This window comes from Somniosus microcephalus, chromosome 13, assembly GCF_052327205.1.
Source record: "Somniosus microcephalus isolate GS21.2 chromosome 13, FLI_Smic_1.0, whole genome shotgun sequence".
In the NCBI taxonomy this organism is placed as follows: Eukaryota; Metazoa; Chordata; class Chondrichthyes; order Squaliformes; family Somniosidae; genus Somniosus; species Somniosus microcephalus.
The window spans coordinates 55,962,167-55,986,738 of NC_140999.1; the positions used below are offsets into that span (position 1 = coordinate 55,962,167).

Consider the following 24,572-nt stretch of genomic DNA (forward strand, 5'->3'; position numbering starts at 1 on the left):
AAAGACGTTATATAAATGCAAGTCTTTCTTTCTTTCTTTCAACTGAGTGAGTTTAGGCTGTTGCCCCACCCCTGTCCTAACAGTCTATAGCACAAACTGTCCTCATTGTCTACACATGAACAGAAAAAGAACCATGAAAAAGGTTACAAAATTCTTGATTAACGGTATCAATCTCTTGTTAAAGTAATGCAGAAAGAGTGCACTGTAGGCCTTTTTGATTAGTGGTTTTTAATGCCTAGGGGAACCAGTTGTGACATCAAGATAAGTAATTACACAACAAAAGAGCATTCAACTATTGTTCCTTTGGTGTCATAAAGAAAGGTCATTTGTCATTCCATTCTTGACATCATAATCATCCTTGACCTTTGACCCTCAGAGGAGCTCTAAACTGCTTCTCAAGGCATCTGCAGTGAACAATCAGTATCTGGGGCACTCGCTCGGAGGCCCGTCCCTGTCATGGGAACAGTTTCCGTATTTGTTCCCATACCAAAAGTTACAAAATTGGAACTGTTTTTTAACGATGAAGTGTATTTGGCTGGTGAGAATATCGATGGCAAAGTTGTCTTGGAGCTGAATGAGCCTTTGTTCCTTTATTCGGTGAAGTTGAAGGTAGCAGGCAAAGGATTTGTGGAGTGGATTGGGGAATCCAACGAAAATCTCGATTACAGCAGGAAAATCCACTGTAGTAATAAAGAAGATTATTTTCATCACATCTTCACACTGTGGGGAGCAGGTACAAAGTTGAGATCAATAACAGAAAACATATTACACCACAGTATGAGCCAGCTAGGGGCACCCTGATAAAGGGATTAGTCAAACAAGGGGGTAGAAAAAGAACACTTTGGGCTAGATTTTCAGTTGCTTGCGCCAGCAGTTAGCGCCTTAAGAGAAGTGATTTCCGGGCGCTATGCGTGTAGCGCCCGGGCGCAGCGCAGTTTGCGCCCCGCCCCAAATTAAGTTGCCCGTTAGCGCCGGCGCAAAGTTTAGCGCCCGCCCGGATGCGCGCGCAGAAAATGACGTCACATCCTCGTGCAACGCCCTTTGGCCGCCCCGATTGCAAACTTCAGTCGGACCGCCCCATTGTGCGGCGGGCGGCCGGAGCGTTTGGAAAAAGGAACGCAACACAACCAGCGCGGGCCCCGGGGGGCGCTAATTAAAGGGAACGTCCTCTCCAGTATAAAGGCCATCCATTATTTCAGAAAACAGTCTTGTGCAACGCATTTCTGGAGACACAACAAGGAGGATAGCTAACTGGTTTCAAGCAGCAAGAGCCAGGTATTTTTGGACTCAGGCAACAGCGCTGCAAGTGGCCATTTGGAAATTAGAGTGTTTGCCAGGATTTGATGGGGGTTGCATGGGGTGCCAACGCGGAGCTGCAGCTCCATGTCCGTAGGGCTTGCAGACGCATTGTGAGAGGGGCAGCCCTGGCTAGAGGCAGAGGGGGCTACAGGCGTCGGCCACGTAGGCCTTACCCAGTCAGGCTATACCGCCAGCAGCGCTCCTACCTAAACATGAGTGCCGCGCGATGTGTTAAAAGGCTCCGATTCCGGAAGGGGGTGATTGCAGAGATCTGCCACCTGCTTCGCCGAGATCTGCGGCCAAAGCTCAGGTGCAGGACGTCTCTGTCGGTGGAAGTGAAGGTGACAGTGGCATTGAACTTCTATGCCACCGGCTCCTTCCAATACGCTGCTGGGGACATAGCAAACATCTCCCAGTACGGCGCGCATCGCTGCATCCGCCAGGTGATCGAAGCACTGTTCAGAAGGAGAAGCCAATTCATCTCCTTCCCCATGGCCCTGGAGAGCCAGCATCAGCGCGCATTGGGATTTTCCAGACTCGGGGAATTCCCCTTGGTGCAGGGCGCCATTGACTGTACGCATGTGGCTTTGCGGGCCCCTCTGGAGCATGGCGAGCAGTATCGCAACAGGAAGGGCTACCATTCTCTGAATGTGCAGCTGGTCTGTGACCACAAGCAGCGCATCATGGCAGTCAATGCCAGCTTCCCAGGCAGCAGCCACGATGCCTTTATCCTGCGGCAGAGTACTGTGCATGACATGTTCCAGGCACAGCCTCCCCCAAGAGGATGGCTACTCGGGGACAAAGGCTATCCTTTGTGCACCTGGCTCATGACCCCGCTCCGCGCGCCCAGGACCGCTGCTGAAGAGGCCTACAACGAGAGCCATCAAACCACCCGCAACATCATCGAGCTAACTATTGGGGTCCTCAAGCAGCGGTTCCGCTGCCTTGATCGCTCCGGAGGAGCTCTCCAGTATTCGCCGGACCGGGTCTCCCAATTTGTGGTGGTTTGCTGCATGCTACACAACCTGGCTATCCGCAGGACTCAGGCACTGCCACCTGACGTTGGACCAGCACCTCAGGAGGAGGAGCAGGAGGAGCATGAGGAGGAGGAGGAGGAGGAGGAGGAGGAGCAGGAGTACGTTCCCAGGAGGGAGCGACCAGGGCCAAGGGCCGCACGACGCCACCTTATTACACGGTACTTCTAAGCCCCCTGTCAGGGAATGGCCAGGGGCCATGAGGGAAGATGAATGCAGCCGCTCCGCAAGCCCTCAGCCGGCGAAGCCAACAAACACTAAGAAGAACAACCATGGAGACTGCATGAATAAAGATAATTTTTTATTAAACAAAAATGAAAAGCCCTTCCCACATGAATCCCCAAAAACAATAAACGGGCCCCACAAAAAGCCCAACAAACGACTCACTCCCACAAACTGGGGAGGAGCCACTCCACCTTTATTGAAACCGGGCCTCAACGTCGGCCTAACGCAAAAAAAAAGCCCTCCAAAAGCACAACCATGGGCAAAATAAAGATGGCCACCGCCATATTAAAGGAAAGCTGGCCACACCCTCTACTGAGTGGCCCGCGAGGGCGAGACCTTGGCCAGCATTTTGCCTCCCCTGCCCTGCCTGCTGCTCCTTCGCAAGCTCTGCCCAGTGGCTGCTGCGAGGCTGGGGGAAGGCGCCTGAGGCTCAGATGCCCTTCCGCCAGATGCCGCTGGGGGGCGGCCTACACGGCGTTTGGGCCTCGAGGGGCCGTCTCCTGAGTGGCGCACCTGAGCCTGGCCACCATCAGCTGCAGCCACTTGCCCTTGACGGCCCAGAGGGGGAATGGCGGCGACGGATGGCGCAATGTGGGCCAGCAGGCGTCTGGGATGCGCTGGCTGGTGCTGTGGCGCGGTGGCACTCGGCCGGGCCCGCACTGCAGGATCCGCAGCAATCAGCCGACAGCCGGCTTGCTGGGATGGTCCAGCGCGGCGCCTGCCCTGGCGATGCCTGCCTGAGACAGCGCGTGTGGCAGCAGTGAGTGGCCCTGTGGTCCTGGTGTGCGCGCGCATCACATCCGCCAGGGTCTTGACGGCATCAGTTAGCATGCGGCCAGTCGCGGCAGTTGCTGCCCCGAACTCGCGCACACTGGTCGCCAGCGACTCGATGGCCTCAGGCATGCGCCCCACCACGCTCATGAGCTCCGTGTGGCGCCGGTCCGAGTCGTCGGCCATCTGATCGAGCTTCCGCACCTCCTCCGAAGTGAAGGTGTCCGGACTGGAGTCGCGACTCTCCCGCTGGGGAGGAGGGGGCCGAACTAGGGGACCCTTGCCGCGTTGGTGACGGCGAGTGTGCCGAGCAGCAGCACTCCCCTCTGATCCTTCCCCCCTTTGGGGGGAAGGCCGTGGGCCATGCGCACGGCTGCTGGGTGGCTGGACGCCACTGGTCCCAGAAGCTGCATTGCCCTGCGACAGTTCCTCCAGGCACTCGTCCAGCGAGGAGGTGTCGAGCATTTCCTCCTCTCCTGCGGGACGTGACTGTTCCCCCGAAGGTCCGGCTTGCTCCTCCTCCTCCTCCTGGTTGGAGGTGCTGTCACTGGCAGCCTCAGGGTCCTGGTCGTCACCAGCTGAAAGCAGGAATGCACAAGAGTAGCTTCAGAGTGAGGAGACGGCGTCAGCGAGGGAGTTAGGACTGGTGGGATTCAGCGCATTGGTGGGACAGTGGCAAAGGAGGTAGCTCGGATGGGCCAGTGCGACGCGAGAGGGCCAAAAGGCGAGGTCCTTACCATTGCCGGGCAGTGGAGGGTCGGATACACCGCACGCTGTGGGGACAATCACACGTGCTCCCATGAGCACACACACGCGCTCCTCCAGCTGAGTGAGCTTCTGCAGCTTGGCGCGGCCACCCCTGGCACGGGCCTGGCGATTAAACGCTACTTTAGCCTGCAAGAGAAAGGACGGGCTGTAAGTGCGCAGTGAAGCCCTGATGTAGTGTGCACTGCCTCCCATGGTGGAATAGCTTGGACAGAGTGAAGCCCTGATGTAGTGTGCACTGCCTCCCATGGTGGAATAGCTTGGACAGAGTGAAGCCCTGATGTAGTGTGCACTACCTCCCATGGTGGAATAGCTTGGACAGAGTGAAGCCCTGATGTAGTGTGCACTGCCTCCCATGGTGGAATAGCTTGGACAGAGTGAAGCCCTGATGTAGTGAGCACTGCCTCCCATGGTGGAATAGCTTGGACAGAGTGAAGCCCTGATGTAGTGTGCACTGCCTCCCATGGTGGAATAGCTTGGCCAAAGTGTAGAGTGCCGAATGGCCATTTGATGCTCATGACTGTCCCAATGCTGCTGGCTGAGGGCTGGCCAAAAGGACTTTCAGGTCCCTTTGCCCATCATGTCAGGTGTACATGCAAGAATGAGGAGGAGACTGGAAAGGCTACTCACCCTCACAATCCTGGTCAGATCGTTGTATTTCTTACGGCATTGTGTGTGGGTCCTGGGGGCCTCGCCGGTGAACGTCACCCTCTGGGCGATCTGCTTCCAGGCTTTGGTGTAGTCGTGGTGGGTTGGATTCCTCCCACTGTCTGGAAACAAGATCTTGCGCCTCACCTCCAGAGCTGTGACCATGATGTCCAGATCACCCTCTGAGAAGCGCAGGGCACGCTGACGGGCCTTCTCTGGCGTTGCCATGACTCCCTGGGGCTGAGCAGTAGTGTTGAGGCCTCTTTGCAAGGCTGCAGTGTGCAGGGCGTGGCAGCAGACCAATTCGTCCCTTCCCCCTTTAAGAGCTGGTCGGCACCACGGGGTCTGCTGTCAGTGCAAAAATGACCGCACCCGTGCTGCGCCCCGCCTGGGCGCTATCCCTCTGGACCGCCGGCTTAGCGCCTAAAGAGAGTAGTGGAACGCCTCTTTTAGCGCTCCACCAACCTCTTAGGGCGAAGCCACTGAATTCCCGGCAACGGGGCGCTACTTTGGGGCGGGCGCTAACTTCGGGCGGGCGCTAAGGTTAGCGCCCCAAAACTGCCTATACTGAAAATCTAGCCCTTTGCCTTTCTTCCATTTCCTTTATATACTTTTGAAGCTTTGAAGTGTGACGTCTGGAGTGTAATGTTTGTATTGTGATGGATGCACTGAGATTTTTGGTAAATTTTCTGCAGTACAGTAAATTGGGGAACGTGCTGGTGTAGTAGAAAAAATTAGCCTAGATTAGAATCAATTTGGGGTGATTGTAATAAATTTGATTATGAATAAGGGTAACTGTAAATATGACAGATAGAGGAAGTAAATGTTATACTTATAGGAAGTGTGCACGATACACGAAACTTTTAATATATTATAGGCAAAACACTCAATGTCCAAAATAAAAAAGGTTTTCTATTTTTAGCTAGTTCCTTTGGTGTCATAAAAAAGAAAGACTTGCATTTATATAGCGCCTTTCATGGCCTCAGGATGTCCCAAAGTGTATTACAGCTAATGAAGTACTTTTTGAAGTGTAGTCACTGTTTTAATATAGGAAAAGCGGCAGCCAATTTGCGCACAGCAAGGTCCCACAAACAGCAATGTGATATTGATCAGAAAATCTGCTTTTTAGTGATGCTGGTTGAGGGACAAATATTGGCCAGGACACCGGGGAGAACTCCCCTGCTCTTCTTTGAAATAGTGGCATTGGATCTTTTACGTCCACTTGAGAGGGCAGTTGCAGGCTCGATTTAACGTCCCATCCGAAAGACAGCACCTCCGACAGTGCAGTACTGAAGTGTCAGCCTAGATTTCGGTGCTTAAGTCTCTGGAGTGGGATTTGAAGCACACAACCTTCTGACTCAGAGGTGAGAGTGCTACCACTGAGCCACAGCTGACGCCTAAAAAACATATTGAAAAAATACTCAAAACATAACCTCAATCTATCACTGTTTATTTCTTTGAAGACAAAAGTCATAGGGCTAGATTTTCAGTTGCTTGCGCCAGCAGTTAGCGCCTTAAGAGAAGTGATTTTCGGGCGCTATTCGTGTAGCGCCCGGGCGCAGCGCAGTTTGCGCCCCGCCCCAAATTAAGTTGCCCGTTAGCGCCGGCGCAAAGTTTAGCGGCCGCCCGGATGCGCGCGCAGAAAATGACGTCACATCCTCGTGCAACGCCCTTTGGCCGCCCCGAATCCAAACTTCAGTCGGACCGCCCCATTCTGCGGCTGGCGTCCAGAGCGTTTGTAAAATGGAACGCAACACACCCTGGGGAGCGCAAATTAAAGGGCACTCCTCCTGCACTATAAACGGCAGTCTGCATGTGTTGTGTGGAAGGATCCACTGTGTTGTTGTGAACGGTTCCTCCTCCTCCTCCTCCTCCTCCTCCTCCTCCTCCCTTCCCCTTTAAGAGCTCACTGGCACCAGAGTGTCTGCCGTGCGCTGCGCTCGGGCGCTGCGCTCTGCACCGCCGGCTTAGCGCCTAAAGATAGTAGTGGAACGCCTCTTTTAGCGCTCAACCAACCTCTTAGGGCGAAGCCAATGAATTTCCGGCAACGGGGCGCTACTTTGGGGCGGGCGCTAAAGTTAGCGCCCCAAAACTGTCTATACTGAAAATCTAGCCCATAACATATTACATCAGTCCTAACAGCGACTGATTGAGGTTTTTATGAGTTGGACAAAAAAAATAAGAGCAACAGCTAAATACCTTGAAATGATGCAGTGTGATATTGGTAATGATGCAATGGGCCTAATGCTTGTTTTAGCCAGCTGCTCCGGATGCCTGAAAAATGGCCCGACCCAATATCGGGTTGCCAATTCTGGTTGGATGCATTCCTAGAGGTTTAATCATGTGACATCCTGACCAAATGACATCTGACCATGTGATGCCTGATCATGTGACATGGTCAAATATTTATCCCATTCCCTGTGTACTCTTCTGATGGGTACATAAACAAATAGACTGTAACTAAAATAACATTAAATAAAACTTAACAAATTAAATTAAAATTTTGTTGGCCGGGGTGATGATGCACTCCAGTCCCCGCGGTGCCCACCGGTCGCGGAAGGCCTTGAGCGCGCTGGCGGACACCGTGTACTCCATCTCCAGGGCCACCCAGGTGTGAAAGTGGCCGCAGAAGAGAGGCAGGCAGTTGGGCCGAAAAACTCCCTTCGACCGCCCGCTGTCCATTACCTGTGTAATGAAGATTTAGTCTCTACCTCAATAGTCACCTATGGTGAAGAATCCCATGGCCTAATAGTGCTCAGTTCAATAACCTTCCTCCTCTCTTCCCCGTTATTTCTTCCAGTGAGAATCCTTGGTTCCCTTTCTCTAGTTCCCCATTCGGCCACCACTGGAAATAATCTCTCACTATTTTCCCCACAGTAAGGTCCCCAGGTTTCACTCACCCCTTTACTGGCTGCTCCTCTCTCAGGCTGCTCTCACTCACTACCTTGCTGTTGTTGCTCCCTGCTCTGTGGGAAATGCTGATCCCCACGCCCACCCCATTGCCCAATCTCCCTCTCACCCCAAGCCCCCAATCGCCAGTCTCTATCTCTGCCCCTGAATGCCCATTCCCGTCTCCACCTCTCCCAAAGCACCCATTCCCGTCTCCACCTCTCCCAAAGCCCCCATTCCCCAGTCTCTATCTCTGCCCTGAATGCCCATTCCCGTCTCCACCTCCCCCAAAGCCCCCATTCCTGTCTCCACCTCTCCCAAAGCCCCCATTCCCCATCTCTCCCCAAGCCCCCATTCCCCATCTCTCCCCAAGCCCCCATTCTCCATCTCTCCCCATTCCCCTGTCTCCACCTCTCCCCAATCTCCCATTCCCCATCTCTCCCCAAGCCCCCATTCCCCATCTCTCCAAGCCCCCATTCCCCATTCTCATCTCCCCCATTCCCCTATCTCCACCTCTCCCCAGCCCCTATTCCCCATTCTCCACCTCTCCCAAATCCCCACCTCTCCCCCATTACACAGTCTCCATCTCTCCCCAATTCCCCAGTCTCCATTTCTCCCCAATTCCCCCATTACCCATTCTCCCACAGCCCCCATTCCCCACCTCTCCCACAGCTGCCATTGCCCATTACCCACCTCTCCCACAGCCCCCATTCCCTACCTCTCCCCCATTCCCCATTCCCCAACTCTCCCCCATTCCCCATTCCCCACCTCTCCCCCATTCCCCATTCCCCACCTCTCCCACAGCCCCCATTCCCCACCTCTCCCCCATTCCCCATTCCCCACCTCTCTCCCATTCCCCATTCCCCACTTCTCCCCCATTCTCCATTCCCCACCTCTCCCACAGCCCCCATTCCCCACCTCTCCCCATTCCCTACCTCTCCCCATTCTCCACCTCTCACCCATTCCCTACCTCACCCACAGCCCCCATTCCCCATCTCTCCCATAGCCCCCATTCCCCACCTCTCCCACAGCCGCAATTCCCCATTCCCCACCTCCACAACAGCCCCCATTCCCCATTCCCCACCTCTCCCCCATTCCCCACCTCTCCCACAGCCCCCATTCCCCACCTCTCCCCCATTCCCCACCTCTCCCCATTCCCCACCTCTCCCCATTCCCCACCTCTCCCACAGCCGCTATTCCCCATTCCCCACCTCTCCCACAGCCCCCATTCCCCATCTCTCCCCATTCCCCTGTCTCCACCTCTCCCAGAGCCCCCATTCCCCATTCCCCAGTCTCCATCTCTCCCCAACCCCCCATTCCCCATTCTCCACCTCTCGCCCATTCCCCATCTCTCCCCATTCCCCAACTCTCACAGAGCCCCCATTCCCCAGTCTCTATCTCTCCCCATTCCCCACCTCTCCCCCATTCCCCAGTCTCCATCTCTCCCCAATCCCCCATTCCCCATCTCTCCCCCGTTCCTGAGTCTCCATCTCTCCCCAATCCCCCATTCTCCACCTCTCCCCCATTCCCCAGCCTCCATCTCTCCCCAATCCCACATTCACCATTCTCCACCTTTCCCCCATTCCCGAGTCTCCATCTCTACCCAATCCCCCATTCTCCACCTCTCCCCATTCCCCAGCCTCCATCTCTCCCCAGTCCCCCATTCCCCATCTCTCCCTAATCCCCCATTCCCCATTCTCCACCTCTCCCCTATTCCCCATCTCTCCCCATCCCCCATTCCCCACCTCTCCCACAGCCCCCATTCCCCACCTCTCCCGATTCCCGAGCCTCTCCCCTGGCCGCACCGGACTCTCTGCAGGTGCCCAGCTCCGTGCAAAAGGCTGGGAAATTATTCTGTTTAAAATGAATGCAGTTTAACCTGGTTCTGACTCCCGATGCCAGGTGAGCAGTTTGTAATTATTTACAGTACCTCACACATTGTTCCCATGGACGCACTGCGGCAGGATATTTAACTCGCTGATCTCCTGGGTTGCTGGAGACAGTGGGCTCGATTTTGCCAGGCCCGAGGAGGCGGGATTGGAGGCGTGTGAGGTGGTAAAATCACAAAAAATGGCGGGCGGGCCCGATCCCGCCTCCATTCCGCCTCCGAGCAATTTTCCCAAATGCGTGTTTTCTGACTCCATTTCCATCCCGCCTCCAAGAGGCGGGATAGGCCCTTAAGGCCCTTAACAACCACTCAATTGCCTCTATAATCCCATTTTGAGAGGCCTTTCTGATTTTAACACTTTTCCCACGTCCTGCACGCCTCCTCTGGAACACACCAGTGAATCCTGGCGGCCTCACAAGTGGACTGCTTACTAACAACTGCAGCTCCACCATTAAAAAGGAGTTTTCAGCAATCATCATTTGCAGGTGTCAGGACTTTGTTGTCTCAGGTCTGGGGGAACTTTTAGCAGGCATACCCAATGTTGTGGAAGTTTGGAGCCTGACACCCATCTCCAGTGTGACCTCCTGGGAAACCCCTCTCGCCACCTTGACTGAGCGCTTCCTCAACTGAGGTATATACCAGAAGCATGGGAACCCTTTATTTCCTTTCCTCCTGGACATCAGATTCGGACGAAGATCAGCCGTGGCAGCAGCAGAACCATGAACAACAACACCACCAACAGCAGCATCAACAACAGGAGTGCCAAGCTGCTGCTCACCCACCTGAAGCTGCACAGGCCAGAAGGCGCCAGCGCATGACCACATTGCTGCCCGGGATGCAAGGGATGCACTCATCTTGGCCAGATTTGCTTCGCCTGCACAAACACTTTTGCCCGCACCTTCTTATCAGATCATCGACAATGGCCAAGAACCTGCGGATTCCTATCACTCTGACCACCATACTGACAATTGCAAGTCGCCCTAAGCCCTCAATGTGGAAGTCCCATTAGCGAAATGACACACGCCACAACTGTTCAGTTTGCCATCAAAATTTTTAATGACAATAAGCAACTGCTGGCTTTTCAACATTAAACATAACATTACACCCAAGTGACTACCCTTGTGACTACTTGTGCATTATCTTCCTCTTACGCGTACTCCTGCGTGGTGCTTCCCCTGTGGCTTCAGCAGATGTGGAGGCCCCTTGCTCACTTTCTTGCTGCTCCTGTCTCAACATCTTTGGTGGGCGTCCTCTGGGGTTGCGAACCTGTGAGGGCTCGCCAGCAGTCTGCTGCCCCTGCGGCTGTGCAGGGGTTGAGACGCCGATCTCAGTTGAGTGGGGACTCTGGTGGGGCTCTTACCGAGGGCTCTGCAGTGGCATGGAAGTGTGAGCGCTTGGAGAGGAGCCCCCACTTCCTTGTTGTATGCCACCAACATCCCTCTCATGGGTCATCCCCACTTCAGAGCTAGCAAGTGGCTGGACAGCACCTTGCTGCACTGCGGGGGGGGCATGAGGACCCGTTTCTGCACTGGAAATCCTACTCCAGAGGACTTGCATGAAGGTCTGGTTTGTTTGCTCAATAGCTGACCATCGCTCCTCAAGAGATGTCAGTCTATTCTGAACAATTACCATGTTTTCCATACCCTGGCAACTAAGCTCCTCCATGGACGTAGCCATCATCTCCTCTACCGTAGCCATCCTCTCCTCTACGGTAGCCAGCCTTACCATGGAGGTAGCCATCCTTTCCAAGGAGGTTGCCATCCTTTCCGTGGTGATGCGTTCTTGCGCCAACGCCTCCACAAAGGCTCTGCTCATGTTAGCGATGGACTCCTCCATTCGCTCCACACTCGCAGCGACCCTGGAGACAAAACCTGCCAGAGACTCCTGCACCTGTTCCTGGAGTTCCAGCACCGCTCTCCTTCTGGATGGACCCAGAGGCACAGTGTTGACATGCAGTGGAGCCGAGCTTGGAGCGTCCTCTCCACTGCGACGAGGACTCTCCACTGCTGTCCCTGTCTCCACCATCTGCTGATGCTCACTTGTAAGCTGTGATACACCAGGTGACAACTCTACTCTATGTCCCGAAGGTCCCACCGAGGTGTGAGTGTCTGCGCTGGTGCAGGGTGCGCTTAATTCTGCTGATGGAGCGCCCTCAGAGGTTGCAGCTTCCTCTGAAGAGTCTGGAAGCTCAGGCTCTTCCTCCTGAACAGTGGGGACGGGGGCTCTCGATGGTCCTGTGGGGGAGTAAAGGAAAGAGTTAGAGATATGAGGTAAAGGTTGCATGCTCATTGAATTATACAGATGATCATAAGTCAATCTGTTAGAGCATCAGAATCATTATCAGTCACTCATGCAATGTCAATGAGAGAGATGCCAAACTATTCTGTCACCAGCTTGCTGTGATGCGCCCGCCTCGATCCCGGCAATTTCCAGGGCCGCCTCCTCTGAGGTGGTGAGCTGGGCTACTGAGGGTGGCCCTCCTCCTGTCCTCGCTCTTTCCCTCTTATTGTGGGCTCTCTTTTCCTGCAGTGAGGGACACAAGTGGAATTTGAGTGAGAATGAAGGAATGAGTGTAGAGAATCCATAGCATAGATGCTTAGAAGGAGACAAAGGGCCCTCCCTGTGTGTTGTAAGTTGTTATTGCGTCACAGTGATAGGGAGTGTGAAGGCTGCATGGTCGAATAGTTAAGTGAATGTGACCATAGAGAGGGAGGGAATGGTGCAGGGATGTCAGTGTCAAGTGGGATGTGGAGGAAGAGGTTGGCAAAGCAGAGTGTTGGTGAGGAGAGGTGATGGGGATGAGATTGAGGGTGATGAGAAAGTCATACTCACTTTTCCTGTGCGGAGAAGGTTATGAAACCTTTTCCTGCACTGCAGCCAGGTTCTGCGGCACATAGAGATGGCATTGACCTCCTGGGCCACTTGCAGCCACACAGCTTTAGTCTGTTGTGGGGGCTTTTTTCGCCCTGAGGAAGGGAAGAGCACCTCCTTATTAGGTCTTGCTCCCTGCACCAGACCTTGGGGGGAGGCCTCATCAAACCGAGGTGCAGAATTTTGCTTGCTGGTGGACATGGTCGGTAAATGAAGTCCTTCCTACAATGTCCAAAGCGTTTCCAGTCTTCAGAAGAAGCAAGGCTGCTTGCAGGTCTTAAATCTAGCAGCACTGATGACATCATCGGAGGCGACTTTCAGGATGGAAAGACTAATTGGGCCAGGGGTTCCCACACGCTGGAAATCAAGTGCCCAATTAGGGGAAAATCACACTTTTTTCCCACTTCACATCGGAGTCGGGGTCCTGACACGGAAACCACCTGACACGCCCCAGCCCGACTCCAATGGCAAAATCCAGCCCAATGCTTGAGACAGGAACCGCCGATTCCGGGAAGCTCCCGGTCAATCCGATGGGTTAGGAACCCTAAATATCGGGTCAGTTTTATGCTCATGAAACAGACAGAACTATGGATTACACCAAATTGGGATTAATTAATACAGAGGAGGACGTAAGAAATAGGAGCTGGAGTCGGCCATTTGGCCCTTCGATGCTGCTCCACCATTCAACAGGATCATAGCTGATCTTCTACCTCAACTCTACCTTCCTGCACTATCCCCATATCCCTTGATTCCCAAAAAATTATTGACATCTGTCTTGAATACACTCAACGACTGAGCATCCACAACTCTCTGGGGTAGAGAATTCCAAAGATTCACAACCCTTTGAAGAATTGTCTCCTCATCTCAGTCCTAAATGACCGACCCTTTGTTCTGTGACTGTGACCCCGCGCTCTAGATTCCCCAGCCAGGGGAAACATTTTCCCAGCATCAACCCTGTCAAGCCCCTTAAGAATTTTATATGTTTCAATTAGATCACCTCTCATTCTTCTAAACTCTAAGGAATATAGGCCTAGTCTACTCAATCGCTCGTCATAGGGCAATCTCCTCATCCCAGGAACCAGTCTAGTGAGCCTTTGTTACACTCCCTCTAAGGCAAGTATGTCTTTCCTTAGGTAAGGTGACCAGAACTGTACACAATACTCCAGGTGTGGCCTCAGCAATAGAATCATAGATCTTATACTCATAGAATCGTAGAATCATGGATCTTATACTATAATCCCTTTGTAACAAAAGCTAACATACCATTTGCTTTCCTAATTTTTTTTTTTTTTTTTTTTTTGCATGTTAACTTTCTGTGATTCATGTACAAGGATACCCAGATCCCTCTGAGCGCAAATATTTCCCAATCTCTCACCATTCAAAAAATATTCTGCTTTTTTGTTTTTCCTACCAAAGTGGATAACTTCACACTTCCCCACATTGTATTCCATTTGCCATGTTCTTGCCCACACAGTCAACCTCTCTATATCTCTCTGCAGCCTCTTTGTGTCCTCCTCACAGCTTACTTTCCCATTCAATATTCAGGAAAGATAGGCAAAAAGGAAAAGAAGGTGGGGTAGCATTGCTGGTTTGTAAGGAAGGATATTAGCTCTGATGATGTGGAATCTGTATGGGTAGAAATGAGAAATACCAAGGGGCAGATAACGTTAGTGGGAGTGGTGTATAGACCCCCAAACAGTAATGCGGAGGTTGGAGATGGCATTAAACGGGAAATTAGAGACGTGTGCAATAAGGGCACAGCAGTTATCATGGGTGACTTTAATCTACATATAGATTGGGCTAACCAAATTAGTAACAATACTGTGGAGGAGGAATTCCTGGAGTGTATACGAGATGGTTTCCTGGACCAATATGTTGAGGAGCCAACTAGGGATCAGGCCATTTTAGATTGGGTATTATGTAATGAGAAAGAATTAATTAGCAATCTTGCTGTGCGAGGCCCCTTGGGTCGGAGCGATCATAACATGATAGAATTCTTCATTAAGATGGAGAGTGAAGTAGTTGACTCAGAGGCTAGGGTCCTGAATTTAAATAAAGGAAACTACGATGGTATGAGGCGCGAGTTGGGTAGGATTGATTGGGGAATGTCACTCAAAGGGTTGACGGTGGATAGGCAATGGGAAACATTCAAAGATCGCATGGATGAACTACAGAATTTGTTCATCCCAGTTTGGCATAAAAATAAAACAAAAAAGGGTGTCTCAACCGTGGCTAATGAGGGAAATTAGGGATAACATAAGATCCAAAGAGAGGACATATAAATTTGCCAAAAAAAGCAACAAACCTGAGGATTGGGAGCAGTTTAAGATTCAGCAAAGGAGGACAAAGGGATTGATTAAGAGGGGGAAAATAGAGTATGAGAGTAAGCTTGCAGAGAACATAAAAACTGACTGTGTCAGGAATGACCCAGGTTCTGCCTCGCCTCGCCACCAGAGGGCACCATGAACTCTTAATTGTTTCCTTCTTTCTTCCTAATCGTACTCACCTGTGCATGGTTATCACAGAATCACAGAATCACAGAAACCCCACAGTGCAGATAGAGGCCATTTCGGCCCATCGAGCCTGCACCGATACATATCCCACCCGATCCCCGTAACCCCTACACCAACACATATCCCACCCCTACACCAACACATATCCCACCCCTATCCCTATATGCCTGCTATTTAAGTGGTGCTTAGTTTTATATCCGGTGCTCAGTCTTGAGTTTCACACTGTTTTGTGATCCTCTTGCCGGCCTGCTAGCCTGTACCTGTGCTGTTGTTATTTTGTTTGTTTCTAGTAAAGTCTATCTTTGTGTTTGCAACCTATCCTCTGCCTGAGTTTGTCTTCCTGCAGTTGGGTTCACCCAGTGCCACTCGTCACAGCAAGACTGAGCCAAACATGGACCCAGCAGAGAGGGACCAATGGCCACGACGAGTCTTTGAACATCTACAACTGATCTTGGATGAACTGCGGTGCTTCGCCACGTCGTTCTCCCAAAGCCAGAAACAGCTGGAGGCCCTCGTCATTGCTTTCCATCAGAGCCAGAGTCAGGTGACCCAAGCTACTCCAGCACCATTACCCGCTCCTTCGGTTTCGCTTCCCCCTCTGAAAGAACCCCGATTACCTGCACCCGAGCGCTATGATGGTAACCCGGGAGGATGTCGAGGCTTTCTAACCCAGTGTTCCCTGGCTTTCGAGCTGCAAAGTTTATTGTTTCCCACTGACCGTTCCCGAGTAGCCTACATCGTTTCGCTACTCACCGGCAAAGCACTTACCTGGGCTACGGCCGTCTGGGAACAGCAAACTCCGGCATGTTCAAACTACCAACTTTTCACTGAGGAAATGAGAAAGGTCTTTGATCATCCTGTCAGTGGGAGAGAGGCATTTAACAAACTGCTTCGGCTTCGCCAGGGGGCTCGTAGCGTTGCGGACTTTGCCATTGAGTTTCGCACTCTCGCGGCGGAGAGCCAATGGAATTCGGAGGCGCTCATCGCCACTTTTCGCCACGGTCTCACGGATGAAATCAAGGACGAACTAGCTTCCAGAGATTTGGTGAGTGATTTGGAGTCTCTCTTTGATATGTCCATTCGAGTGGATAATCGTCTCCGTGAGAGGCGAAGAGAACGCCGCTCCTTTTTCACCCCACTTCCGGAAACAAGAGCCTTCCCTGCTTCGAAGCCATCCGAGAACCTCCGAGCCATCCCGAGTCCATCTTTGACTGCTCCAGAGGAGCCCATGCAGTTGGGAGTAGTTCGTCTCTCGCAGCCTGAACGTGATCGCCGAATGAGAGAGGGATCTTGCCTCTATTGGGGGAACCGGGCCACTTTCGCTCTTCTTGTCCAGGGTTGGTGGGAAAAGCCAGGGCTCGTCCAGGACGGAGGGCCCTGAGATGAACGTAGCCATCCCTCCCGGCCCCACTGTTTCTAGGGTCCTGCTGGCATCTTCCCTTTTCTGGGGCAATCAACAACATGATCTTAAGGCCCTGGTGGATTCTGGGGCCGATGGTAACTTCATGGATCTGGGTTTAGCTAAACAACTCAAGATTCCCCTGACCCATCCAGATCACCCCCTCACTGTTATCGCCCTGGATGGAAGACCCCTGGGCTCCAGATCTATTCACCATCTTACTGCCCCCCTGTGTTTGGGCGTGGAAGGACAACATTTCGAGACCATCCAATTCTCCCTTATCCACTCTCCCAAGTTTCCATTAGTTCTGGGTTACCCTTGGTTGGCCTGCCATAATCCATGCATGGATTGGGCCGCTGGCCAGCTTACAGAATGGGGCTCCGCCTGCCACACCACCTGTCTTCGCTCCAAGCCTCCTTCCCAGCCCCAGGAGCCCCCCATCTCACTCTGAATTGTCCTGAGTGCCTCCCGAGTATGAGGATTTAAGAGAGGTTTTTAGTAAGGTTCGAGCCACATCACTTCCCCCTCATAGGCCATATGACTGTGCCATTGACCTCCTGCCTGGGACATGCCCACCTAGGGGTAGGATCTTCTCTCTTTCTGCTCCAGAGACTGCCGCCATGGAGGATTACACCCGTGACGCCCTCGCCGCTGGCTTCATCCGTCCGTCCACCTCTCCTGCTGGTGCCGGTTTTTTCTTCGTGAGTAAGAAAGATGGAGGTCTCCGCCCCTGCATTGACTACCGTGGCCTTAACAAGATTACTATAAAGAACCGTTATCCTCTTCCGCTCATGTCGACGGCCTTTGAGCTACTACAGGGAGCCACAGTCTTCACAAAATTGGATCTCCTCAACGCCTACAACCTCATCCGTGTCCGCGAAGGTGACGAGTGGAAGACGGCATTCAACACACCTACTGGGCACTATGAGAACCTGGTCATGCCCTTTGGATTGACCAACGCCCCTGCTGTGTTCCAGGCGCTCATCAACGACGTCCTCCGAGACATGCTGAATTGCTTTGTCTTTGTCTACCTGGATGACATTCTCATTTTCTCCAAAGCTCTTCACGATCATGTCCAGCATGTAAGGCAAGTCCTGCAACGTCTGCTTAACAGCCTCTTGTTTGTCAAGGCTGAGAAGTGTGAGTTTCATGTTTCCACGGTTTCATTCCTGGGCTTCATCGTCTCCAGCGGCAATATCCAAATGGACCCTGGCAAGACCCAAGCTGTCCGAGATTGGCCACCACCCACCTCTCTCAAACAGGTGCAACGCTTCTTGGGGTTTGCTCATTTCTATCAGAGATTCATCAGGAACTTTGACACCATTGCTGCCCCTCTCAACACCCTCACCAAAACTGCTTCCACCCGGTTCAGTTGGTCCGCTGAGGCTGCACAGGCTTTCGAGGATCTCAAGCGGCGCTTCACGTCTGCTCCTGTCCTCGTGATTCCGGATCCCTCACTCCCCTTCATTGTCGAGGTGGATGCCTCTGATATAGGAGTGGGTGCCGTTTTGTCCCAGCGGTCTAACGACAACAAACTGTACCCTTGCGCCTTCTTTTCTCACCGACTCACTCCTGCAGAGCGAAACTATGATATTGGAAACAGGGAACTACTAGCAGTTAAGTTGGCACTGGAGGAGTGGAGACATTGGTTGGAGGGGTCTAAACACCCGTTCATTGTCCGGACAGACCATAAGAATCTGGCCTATATCCAGGAGGCCAAACGGCTTAACTCCCGTCAAGCTCGCTGGGCACTGTTTTTCAATCATTTCGACTTTGTCCTGTCATATCGTCCAGGATCCAAGAATCTCAAGCCTGATGCTCTCTCCAGGCAATTTGATCCACCTGAGCGGGAGAGACAACCAGAACCTATTCTTCCAACTTCTCAAATTGTAGCACCGGTTCGCTGGGGGATCGAGATGCTGGTCAGGAAGGCGCAACAGAGGGAGGCAGACCCCGGCAACGGCCCACCAGGTCGCCTTTTTGTTCCCAACACGGCACGCTCACAAGTTCTGCAGTGGGGGCATTCGTCTCAACTCACCGGTCATCCAGGCACATCCAGGACGCTGGAGTTTTTTCGCAGAAGGTTCTGGTGGCCCACCATGGAGAGGGACGTAATAGCGTTCGTGGCAGCTTGTGCTACTTGTGCACGAAACAAGAATCCTCGATCCCGCCCCCGGTGTTTGCTGTATCCTCTCCCCATTCCCACCCGCCCCTGGTCACACCTCTCTGTGGATTTCATCACAGGCCTTCCACCATCTCAAGGCAACGCTGTCATTCTGGTCATCGTGGATCGCTTCTCCAAAGCCTGTCGCTTTCTGCCCTTGCCCAAGCTTCCCTCAACCCAAGAGACAGCCGAGCTCATGGTCCAGCATGTTTTCAGGTTGTTCGGTTTGCCTCTTGACATCGTCTCTGACCGTGGTCCACAATTCGCCTCCCGGTTTTGGAGAGCTTTCTATAAGCTCATTGGAGCTACTGTCAGCCTTTCCTCGGGCTTCCACCCTCAGTCTAACGGTCAAACGGAACGGATCAATCAAGACCTGGAGACGACCCTGAGGTGTCTCGTGTCCGCTAACCCTGCGACCTGGAGCCATCACATCGTCTGGGCTGAGTACGCGCACAACACCTTGCGTTGCTCCTCCACAGGAATATCGCCATTCGAGTGCCAGTTCGGGTTTCAGCCTCCACTGTTCCAGGAGCAGGAGCTCGAGGTGGGGGTTCCCTCCGTGGAAAAGTTTGTCCAGCGCTGTCGACGGACCTGGAGGAGAGCGCGGCTGGCTTTACAACGAGCTTCTCGGCAACGACAGATCCGGGCCAACAAGCGGCGCAGTCCGGCTCCTTCATTCTGTCCTGGTCAGAGGGTCTGGCTTTCTACTCAGGATCTCCCGCTGCGGGTGGAGTCCCGCAAGCTGGCGCCCCGTTTCATCGGTCCCTTCATGGTGTTGAGGAAGGTTAACCCGGTGTCCTACCGTCTCCAGCTGCCTCGCTCCATGCGGATTCATCCCACCTTCCACATCTCCCGGCTCCGGCTAGTGGCCATCAGTTCCCTGGCGCCCGCCACGAGACCTCCCCCTGCTCCCCGCATCATCGATGGCCAGCCTGCCTACACGGTCCGTTGCCTGATGGACTCTCGCCAGGTTCGCGGGGGCCTCCAGTTCCTGGTGGACTGGGAGGGATATGGTCTGGAGGAACGCTCCTGGGTCCCGGACCGGAACATCCTGGATCGCGACTTGGTGCAGGGCTTTCTTCGTCGTCGCCATGGACCTTCTGGGGGCACGTCGGGGGCCGTTTCTAGGGGGGGGGGTTCCTGTCAGGAATGACCCAGGTTCTGCCTTGCCTCGCCACCAGCGGGCACCATGAGCTCTTAATTGTTTCCTTCTTTCTTCCTAATCGTACTCACCTGTGCATGGTTATATGCCTGCTATTTAAGTGGTGCTTAGTTTTATGTTCGGTACTCAGTCTTGAGTATCACACTGCCTTGTGATCCTCTTGCTGGCCTGCTAGCCTGTATCTGTGCTGTTGTTATTTTGTTTGTTTCTATTAAAGTCTATCTTTGTGTTTGCAACCTATCCTCTGCCTGAGTTTGCCTTCCTGCATTTGGGTTCACCCAGTGCCACTCGTCACAGACTGTAAAAGCTTTTATAGATATGTGAAGAGAAAAAGATTGGTGAAGTCAAGCGTAGGTCCCTTGCAGTCAGAATCAGGGGAATTTATAATGGGGAACAAAGAAATGGCGGACCAATTAAATACATATTTTGGTTCTGTCTTCACAAAGGAGGACACAAATAACCTCCCAGAGATGTCGGGGAACATAGGGTATAATGAGAGGGAGGAACTGAAATAAATCAGTATTGGTAGGGAAATGGTGTTGGGGAAATTGACGGGATTAAAGGCCGATAAATCCCCAGGGCCTGATAATCTACATCCGAGGGTACTTAAGGAAGTGGCCCTAGAGATAGTAGATGCATTACTGGTCATCTTCCAGAATTTGCTAGACTCTGGAACAGTACCCATGGATTGGAGGGTAGCTAATGTTACCCCACTATTCAAAAAAGGTGGTAGGGAAAAAAGCGGGGAATTATAGACCGGTAAGCCTGACATCGGTAGTGGGGAAAATGCTAGAGTCCATTATAAAGGATGTAATAGCAGAACACTTGGAGAACAATGACAGGATTGGACAAAGCCAACATGGGTTTATGAAAGGTAAATCGTGCTTGACTAATCTACTGGAATTTTTTGAGGATGTAACTGGTAAAATAGATAAGGGAGAACCAGTGGATGTGGTGTATTTGGACTTGCAGAATGCTTTCGATAAGGTCCCGCATAAGAGACTAGCGTGCAAAGTTAAGGCACATGGGATTGGAGGCAAGGTATTGACTTGGATAGAGAACTGGTTGGCAGACAGAAAGCAAAGAGTTGGAATTAATGGGTCGTTCTCCGAGTGGCAGGCAGTGACTAGTGGGGTACCGGAGGGATCGGTCCTAGGACCCCAGCTATTCACAATATATATTAATGATCTAGACGAGGGAATTGGATGTAATATCTCAAAATTTGCAGACTACACAAAGCTGGGTGGGAGAGTGTGCTGTGAGGAGGATGCCCTGAAAATCCAGTATGATCTGGACAGGTTGGGTGATTGGGCAGAAGCATGGCAGATGCAATATAATGTGGATAAATGCGAGGTTATCCACTTTGGTGGTAAAAACAGGAAGGCAGATTATTATCTGAATGGCAATAGATTGGGAGAAGGGGAAGTGCAACGAGACCTGGGTGTCCTTGTGCACCAGTCGCTGAAGGTAAGCATGCAGGTGCAGCAGGCGGTTAAGAAGGCAAATGGTATGTTGGCCTTCGTAGCGAGAGGGTTCGAGTACAGGAACAAGGATGTCTTGCTCAAGTTGTACAAGGCCTTGGTGAGACCACGCCTTGAGTATTGTGTGCAGTTTTGGTCGCCCTATCTGAGGAAGGATGTTCTTGCCATGGAGGGGGTGCAGCGAAGATTCACCAGGCTGATACCTGGGATGGCAGGAATGACGTACGAGGAGAGATTGGGTCGATTGGGCTTGTACTCGCTGGAGTTTAGAAGAATGAGAGGTGATCTCATTGAAACTTATAAAATTCTGTCAGGACTAGACAGATTAGATGCAGGAAGGGTGTTCCCGATGGCCGGGGAGTCCAGAACCAGGGGTCACAGCCTAAGGATAAGGGGTAAGCCATTTAGGACTGAGATGAGGAGGAATTTCTTCACCCAGAGAGTGGTGAACCTGTGGAATTCTCTACCACAGAGGGCAGTGGAGGCCAGTTCATTAAATATATTTAAGAAGGAGTTGGATATATTTCTTAAGGCTAAAGGGATCAAGGGATATGGAGAGAAGGCAGGGACAGGGTACTGAATTTGGACGATCAGCCATGATCTCGTTGAATGGCGGAGCAGGCTCGAGGGGCCGAATGGCCTACTCCTGCTCCTATCTTCTTTGTTTCTATGTTTCTAACTTTGTATTATCAGCAAACTTGGATACGTTACACTCAGTCCCTTCATCTAAGTTATTAATATAGATTGTAAATAGCTGAGGCCCATGCACTGATCCTTGCAGTACCCCGCTAGTTACAGCCTGCCAACCTGAAAAAGTCCCATTTATTCCTACTCTCTGTTTTCTGTCCATTAACCAATCCTCAATTCATGCTAATATATTACCCCCAATACCATGAGTCCTAATTTTGTGTAATAACCTCTTGTGTGGCACCTTGTCAAATGCTTTATGAAAATCCAAATACACTACATCCACTGGTTGCCCCTTATCCATCCTACTAGTTACATCTTCAAAATTTCTAACAGATTTGTCAAACACGATTTCTGCACCCTCTCTAGTGCCTCTATATCCTTTTTATGATATGGCGACCAGGACTGTATGCAATACTTTAAGTGCGGTCTAACCAAGGTTCGATACAGGTTTAGCATAACTTCCCTACTTTTCAATTCTAGCCCTCTAGAAAGAAACCCTAGTGCTTGGTTTGCCTTTTTTTATGGCCTTGCTAACCTGTGGCGCAACTTTTAGTGATTTGTGTATTTGTACTCCGAGATCCCTTTGTTCCTCTACCCCACCTAGACTCGCACCCTCCAACTGATAAGTGACCTCCCTATTCTTCCTACCAAAATGTAATACCTCACATTTATCTGTGTTGAACTTCATTTGTCAATTATTTGCCCATTCTGCAAGTTTATCCTGTAATTTATTGCAGTCCTCCTCAGTATTGACTATCCCCCAATTTGGTATCATCCGCAAATTTAGAAATTGTGTTTTTGATTCCAAAGTCTAAATCGTTAATGTAAATTGTGAACAGTAGTGATCCCATTCACTCCCTCCACCACCAGCGAACCATGGCTACAGTGTGTACCATCTACAAGATGCACTGCAGCAACTTGCCAAGGTTTCTTCGACAGCACCTGCCAAACCCGCGGCCTCTACCACCTGGAAGGACAAGGGCAGCAGGTGCATGGGAACACTATAACCTCCAAGTTTCCCTCCAAGTCACACACCATCCTGACTTGGAAATATATCGCCGTTCCTTCATCGTCGCTGGGTCAAGATTATGGAATTCCCTCCCTAACAGCACTGTGGGAGTACCTTCACCACACGGACTGCGGCGGTTCAAGAAGGCAGCTCACCACCACCTTCTCAAGGGCAACTAGGGATGGGCAATAAATGCGGGCCTCGCCAGCGACGCCCACATCCCGTGAATGAATTAAAAAATGGGTGTGTAATTGGCAAATGAATATCAATATAGATAAGTGTAAGTTAGTACATTTTGGTAGAAAGATTAAGCAGGCCACATACTGCTTGGATAATAAGTATCTAAATCAAAATCAAATCAAATCAAAATCAAATCAACTTTTTATTGTCATTGTTAGTGCACAAGTGCAGTACAACGAAATGTAGGCTTGCGGCTCCCGAGAGTGTACATTTAGATTAAGACATTAATCTTGTGGGCGAGACCAGAGCTGGGGGCCATAAATATAAGTTAGTTACTAATAAATCCAATAGGGAATTCAGGAGCAACTTCTTTACCCAGAGAGTGGTGAGAATGTGTAACTCGCTACCACAAAATGGGGTAGAGGAACAGAGGGATCTGGTGGGAACAGAGGGATCTGGGAGGTACAGATACACAGATCACTAAAAGTAGCAATGCAGGTTAGTAAGGCCATTAAAAAAAGCAAACAAAGCAATAGGGTTCATTTCTAGAGGGATAGAATTAAAAAGCAGCAAAATTATGTTAAACCTGTAAAGAACCTTGGTTAGACCACACTTGGAGTACTGTGAACAATTCTGGTCTCCATATTATAAAAAGGATATAGAGGCATTGGAGAAGGTGCAGCAAAGATTTACTAGAATGGTACCAGAACTGAAAGGTTATAATGATCAGGAAAGAATGAACAGGCTGGGGCTCTTTTCTTTAGAAATGAGAAGACTGAGGGATGACCTAATAGAGGTCTTAAACATTATGAAAGGATTTGATAGGATAGACATAGAGAAGATGTTTCAACTTGTGGGCGAGACCAGAACTGGGGGGCATAAATATAAGTTAGTTACTAATAAATCCAATAGGGAATTCAGGAGCAACTTCTTTACCCAGAGAGTGGTGAGAATGTGTAACTCGCTACCACAAGGAGTAGTTGAGGCGAATAGCGTAGATGCGTTTAAGGGGAAGCTAGATAAGCATATGAGGGAGAAAGGAATAGAGGGTTATGGTGCTGGGGCTAGATGAAGAAGGGTGTGAGGAGGCTCGTACGGAGCATAAACACTGGCATGGACTTGTTGGACTGAATGGCCTACTTCAGTGCTGTAAATACTTTGTAATACTTTGTAACAAAGTCTAATTTCTACCCCATTATCTTACTTTCTAAAGAAGCAGAAATCCGATTTTGCCACTGAGATATGGATTGCAAACTGCTTGACCTTTGCGCTCGTGGTTAAAGGTTACTCTATAACCAGAAGGTGTAATCTGTCTCTGAACTGTCACAGAGGCAGCATGTGGCATTTTAAAACTCGCCTTTTGTATTATACAATCAAACTTTGATTTGCATTAAGAAGGTGTTGATAAAATCTAAATGAAATAGCAAAGGAAGAGCAGCAGAACTATTCCACGTACCCAGCAGCACAGAGCAGAGAGGAAAAACAGAGAAACCAAGTGCAGAGAAGCACGGAGTACAGCAGACAGCACAGGAGAACAGAGCAATGCAGGCATAGCCATGTTATGCGAGCAGCCACAAGACGTCC

General features: G+C 51.3%; 1 protein-coding gene across 1 annotated transcript in view; it reads left to right on the forward strand.

Moving 5' to 3' along the window:
* The first annotated feature begins 393 nt into the window (after positions 1-393).
* The window catches only part of LOC147108328 (arrestin domain-containing protein 5-like), a 65,901-nt gene continuing 41,722 nt past the window's right edge, over positions 394-24,572 (forward strand). Inside the window, exon 1 of the mRNA XM_086004922.1 lies at positions 394-733. Within this exon, the coding sequence (XP_085861048.1) occupies positions 457-733 (277 nt within the window). The 5' untranslated portion in view covers positions 394-456. The remainder of the gene's footprint in view (positions 734-24,572) is intronic.